Below are 6,001 nucleotides of genomic sequence, written 5' to 3' on the forward strand. Positions count from 1 at the left end.
TGCGGCTATAGAATTTTTCCTGGATCAACGCCCCAAAAACACTAAGCCCTCAACTTCTTTCCTACTGAACATGGTTAAGTTCATTCTAGAAAAAAACAATTTTCAATTTGAAGGTAGAAACTACTTACAAACTAAAGGCACTGCCATGGGTACGAGGATGGCCCCATCCTACGCAAATCTGTTCATGGGGAAACTCGAAAAATGTTTCCTACAATCCCAAAAAGTACAACCTTTGTGTTGGTTCCGGTTTATAGACGATATTTTTATCTTGTGGACCTCAGGCTCAGACTCCTTAAAACAGTTTATTGACAGCCTTAACAGTTTCAGTTCCCTTAAATTCACCAGCAACATCTCAACATCAACAATAGTTTTCCTGGACCTAGAAATAAATATTCAAGATGGACTCATACAAACCGGTGTACACTTCAAGCCTACCAACCATCTACAATATTTACATTTTAACAGCAACCACCCAAAGAACACCAAAAGATCCATCCCGTTCAGTCAAGCCATCAGGGGCAAAAGGATCTGCAGCAACGATGATGAATTAAACAAGTTCAATAACAAAATATCTGACGCATTCATAAAAAGGGGTTACCCTAGAAAGCTGGTGGAGAACCAAATCCGCTTAGCGCAAGACCATCCACAACCAAATAATGAAAAACGAAATAGCCAAAACATTGCTCTTGTCACAGACTACCACCAAGGACTACATTCATTGAATGGCATTTTAAAAGAGGGCTTCAAAATCCTCAAGGCCTCCAACCACACCATCAATTTTTTGAAAGATCCACCTAACATTGTTTTTAGACAACCACCCAATCTCCGAAAAATACTAGTCCACCCAAAAGTTCCTGACCCGGCCAACAACAACCCAAACAACGCACGCCCTAACGGTTCATATCCCTGTGATAACAAGAGATGTAAAACATGTGAAATAAATCAACCCAGCCAAACATTTTCCAGTTCCACAACCAAAGAAAACTACAACATCCGAGGCTTCAACACTTGTGAAACGAAGAACATTATCTACCAACTACAATGTAACAAATGTGAGGCACAGTATGTAGGCCTATCCACCAATAGCCTCAGAACCAGGATGAATGGCCATAGACAAGATGTATCTACTGGATACAAAGACAAACCAGTTGTACAACATGCCCAGAGCCACAACAACCCTAGTTTCAATGACTGCTTTACAACCAAAATAGTCAAATCACTGCCCCCTCAATGTAACCAGTCACAACTGAGAAGATGGGAATTGTCTTATCAATGGTTTACTAAGTCTAGACAACCCCCAAACCTAAACCTGAGATAATACCTTTAATCTAACCCACTCCACTTCAATATCCAACCCAACTAGCAGGCTTACATATTTATTCATATATATATAGTGCATAAAAGATAAACTGAAACTGTGTTTTTTGAATTCATACTATTGGCAACACTGACTCAACAACTCACTGGCCACCATTTTGGACATCTAGAAAACTATCTCTTCCTCTTCCTTAGTTGAAAATGCTGTCAGTGACAGTGAAATATTCTAATGTTTTGTGTATATAGTGTAAAGTTTTGTTTTGTGTTTCCTGTGCCAGTTTGGACTCTTTCCCATTCAGGTAAGCCTGCTATCCTCTCAAAAAATCCTAAAAAAACATTCCTTCAAATTGTTATATATGTATATTTTGTGTCCTTGCGGAACGTGAGAACTTGAGTAATTTTCGTCCGATTATGATGAAATTTGGTTTAAATGAGTAAGGCGGGATAAACTTGAATGAGTTCGCGAACCAGCATGATCGGACCATGGGAGCAGGGTTTTACTTTGCTTGTTTATGGGGTAAAAATTTGTTTTTCTAATTGTTGGCCTTCAAAACACAAAATTTCCCAATTTCTCTCTAGACCTTTTTAAAGAGCTTAAAAAAAGAATAATTTAGTGTAGGCTATATATCAAAGTGTTTTTGTACGGGTTATTGTTATCAGAAAAAAATTGAAAAAATTGTAAATTTAAAATTCTGATGTTATTCTTATGGAGAATATTGGAACCTTTGATAGTTCCGACACTCGATAATTCAACACTCGACACGGGCTTGGCTAATTTGTCAAGTGATATTTAATGGTTACTATTGTGAAGCTGACTTCAACACTAATTTGTCATGTATTGTTGACTTGAGACTTAACTAATGAACATAGTGAAATTGTTAAGCTTCTTATAGTATTTAATTAAACTCCATTTACTCCCTATAGTAATACATTTTGATAGTTCGACATCCCTTAAGTCCACAAAGTGTCGAACTATCGAGGTTCTACTGTAGTTTGCTTGTTTCTGGATATATTTTGATCAAACTTGTCAAATTTATTTATTTTACACTAAGTTATTAATATTTTACTAAAAACCATATTTTTTTGTTTCTTTGTAGCATCAAACCTAGGTACTCGTTAAACCTGCAGCTCTCAAGGTGCAGTTCGGCTTTTAACCGCTTCCCCTGAGACGACAAGTCAACAACATTGCCTTCCTTTTTAAGTTGACAAAAGGGATCATTGACTGCCCCAAACTCCAGAACGAAGTGGACTTTAACGCTCCCAGAGGAACCCGATCCAGAGCTGTGTTCAAAAGGAGATATCAGCCCACAAATTATAGCCTTACTCACTGAAACTCCATACTGCTGAGATTTAGCTTGACGTCTGTCCACACCTAGACTTCTTTGGGCCATCACCAGCATCTTTCAGGCGTGATGTCCAGAGGCTACTCTTCTGACTCCTCTCCGATCTTTTTTCCGTGTTGGTTGTTCGTTTACTTGGTGGTGCCTCTAAAGCCAGTGGCGGCGATAGCGCGGGCCCGGGGTGCAGGGGGCCCGCGAGCTATGGGGGCCCGTGAGCCCTGACTGGGATTTTTCGGGAAATTTTACTGGGACACGGGCCCTAGGAGGATTAAACATTAAGGAGAGGACACGCTGTAGTTTCGTTGAAGCCAGCGTACTGGGGAGGGGGGAGGCAGCGCTACTCTCCCGCCCCCCTCTCATACTGCGTTGTATGCGTTACTGGAAGATTTGGTAACAGAAATATCAATTAACTATTTAAAAATTAGACTTCATCATGCTACGTAAATTAAAAAGTTAAATTCTATCCATAGGAACCTATTAAGAGGAAAATCATATTTATGAACCAATAGTACGTTCAAAGGTGAGTAATTTACACAAGGATGACTTATTTTTTGGAATTCGTTGTCCTTGTTTTTATTTTTTGCCATACTTGTATTGTGTATTATTTATAATACCCTAACCAGAGCGCGGGACTCCGGTTCATGGGGTCCCGGGTTCAAATCCCGCCATATCACCAATGGATTTTACTGTTCATAAATTAAAACTCAAATCATGAGTAGTACGGTATGTGTATTTGAACATTTTCTTAAAAAGAAATAAAATAAGTTTTAATCCTTTAAAAGAATGATAAACGCACTTTGGCGGTCAGAAGACGCGATGATTGTTGAACATTTACACTTTTTACTCGAAGTTTCTTTAGGTAAACAGATCAAATATAGTTCAATATGATATTTAAAAAATCAAGAATTTGATTGCCAAAAAATTGTTTTACTTTTTATGATTGTAATTTAATTGTAACGGCTGTTGGTGTAATAAAAGTTAGAGCGGCTTTGCATTTTTTCTTAACTTTGGCTATTTAAAATCACCTGCCTAGCACATAAATGACTTAAAACTAGTAAAAAATTATATTAACAAATCAAAAAAACTATGAAAAATGCAAATTTAAAATGTATTTCATCACCCGAATTAAAATTTTCATTTTAACCTATTATTAGTAAGATTGTTTTATAAACTGGAAAAATTAAAAAAAACTTTATTGTAATTATTTTTCTAAATACCACTTTTAAACATAGGTAAATATATATTTTTTATTTCGAGAAACTCTTAAGGAACACGAATAAATTGTTAATTTGTGTAGATACATCATATTTTTTTCAAAAACGTAATTAAAGTAATCATATGTTCAAAGTCCAGGTCAATTCTTTCAACTTTGATCTTCAATAATAAATAATAAATAATATTTTTTATAGGAATGATTGACACTGTTCGATAGGAAATTTAATTTACTTTAATAATGCCATCGGTGAATAACACAGGTGTTTTAGTTTAGCGGCAATTTTAATTCGAAACAGCGCGCGTCGCGTTTTTCCCTATCTCTCCCATGTTATAGCCGAGGCTTTTTGCCACTCTACGGCTCCGCGTGCCCCTCTAGTGTTCTGCTAAAGCTGGCTTCACCGCAACACGTGTATTCCTATTCGCATGCCCTCTCCTTAATGTTTAATCCTCCTAGCACGGGCCCGCAATTGTGTGACAGGCTCAGCCACACGGGCCCCCTATCATAACAATATTTATATGAAAATGACCATAAGTTTTTTTAAGCCGAAAATTTGTTGAAATTTGTTGTATTTGTTTGTTGTTGTTTGCGGTAATTTGTTTGTTGTAAGAGCACTAGGGGTAGTTTACAACAGCTTAACTGACACTATTATTTGGCCGATCGATATAAACTCTCTACCAACCTTAAGCTTTAGATTAAAGCTAAAGGGCCACACGCTAGATGCCGGGGAGTGCTTGTTCGTGTCCCATGGTGGGATATGTGGTCTTGTGGTTCCTTGGTGGTGCCTTAAAGGACCACACACTCAATAGTGTGAAGTGCTGTCATTGTCATTGTTGGTTAGCTTTTGTCACAGTTTATCATGTTGTTACCTATTGCTATAGTTTATTATTGTTATATATAGTAAATTTTATTGCTGTAGATTTAATGTTGTAATTTTTGTTACTTTATTTACACTGATTGTTATTGTTGTTAATTATTTACACTGTTAGTTATTGTTGTTACTTTATTCACAATGTTCTCTTTTTTGTAATTCATCCACACTGTTGTTCTATTCTATCTGATGCCAATTTGTATTGTTTTCACACTGACTTACATAATAAGCTGTTAGGGTAGAGCCCTGAGTAGTAAAATAAAAGATAACTACCTATGTCCATTGCCTGTGGTTGCATATATTGGCTCTACTCATGGAAAAAAAATCAGCTCAATAGCTCAAGTAGTTTTTAAGTTATTGACATACTCCAAACTATATCTATAATAATCTATAATATCTATAATATTAAATCCTTACATCCAAGTCATTGGCTTGATCAGTAATGCACTAGAACTATTAACACGCCACTCCGTTTCTCAGACATTATTTTTGAGGAAAACAAACTTGATACTTTTTTTTCATAAAAAATTTGGAAAAAATAAAGTCCACTTAAAAATAAAATTAACTCATTCCCACAATACACCACCACAATTTAGTATTTGATAGTTCTTGGGCATCACAGTTTTTGTTTCTGCTTGGTTCAAATTAGCTGTTATAATAAATTCAAACAAAAAGTTAATAGTGCTGCAGTTGACACTGATTTCCCCGCAACACAACAATATGTCAACTTCTTGCAAGATCTGAGCTTAAAATCCCTAGCTTCGAACCCGGGAACTAAAATAATTTGGAATGAAATATGGACTCCATAATCCTCATATGCCACTAAAGTTTTTTTATGGACTGTATAATGCTGATGGTACACAAACCATTTCAAAACAGAGTAGTCTAATGGAAACCAAATGCTATTGACATACAGTAATGATCATATACTGCAGTTGTGACCTGAATGTCACACTTGAACATACTCGGTTGTGAACCTCCACGTGAACCTCTCATGTCTAAGAAACAATCGACACTAAAATTGGGGTATTTCGTAGAAAGACCTTTTTATATTGGTAAAAAGGTTTTTTCAAATGAAATTCAGTAGTAGATAATACATTAAACTTGATATCAAATTAATCAGCCTTGACACCTTTAATATACTATTATAGATAATAATCTACTTACGTATCACGTATGCCAGTAGGTGTCAATTATTAAAACTTGATATGCTGTACATGTTTCAAGCCTAAATACGGCTCATCTTCAGCAGCATTTTTC

General features: G+C 36.2%; 1 protein-coding gene across 1 annotated transcript; it reads left to right on the top strand.

The window, feature by feature from the left end:
- The first annotated feature begins 33 nt into the window (after positions 1–33).
- LOC128990596 (uncharacterized) lies at positions 34–2,488 on the top strand. Its single transcript, XM_054413051.1, has 2 exons — positions 34–1,616; positions 2,415–2,488. Exon 1 carries the CDS (start codon positions 71–73, stop codon positions 1,316–1,318), a length of 1,248 nt encoding a protein of 415 aa, XP_054269026.1. The 5' UTR covers positions 34–70; the 3' UTR covers positions 1,319–1,616; positions 2,415–2,488.
- Positions 2,489–6,001: the final 3,513 nt, after the last annotated feature.

Source organism: Macrosteles quadrilineatus, unplaced genomic scaffold (genome assembly GCF_028750875.1).
Source record: "Macrosteles quadrilineatus isolate MER2022 unplaced genomic scaffold, UCM_ALF_1.0 Scaffold_3__2_contigs__length_128488019, whole genome shotgun sequence".
Taxonomy (NCBI): Eukaryota; Metazoa; Arthropoda; class Insecta; order Hemiptera; family Cicadellidae; genus Macrosteles; species Macrosteles quadrilineatus.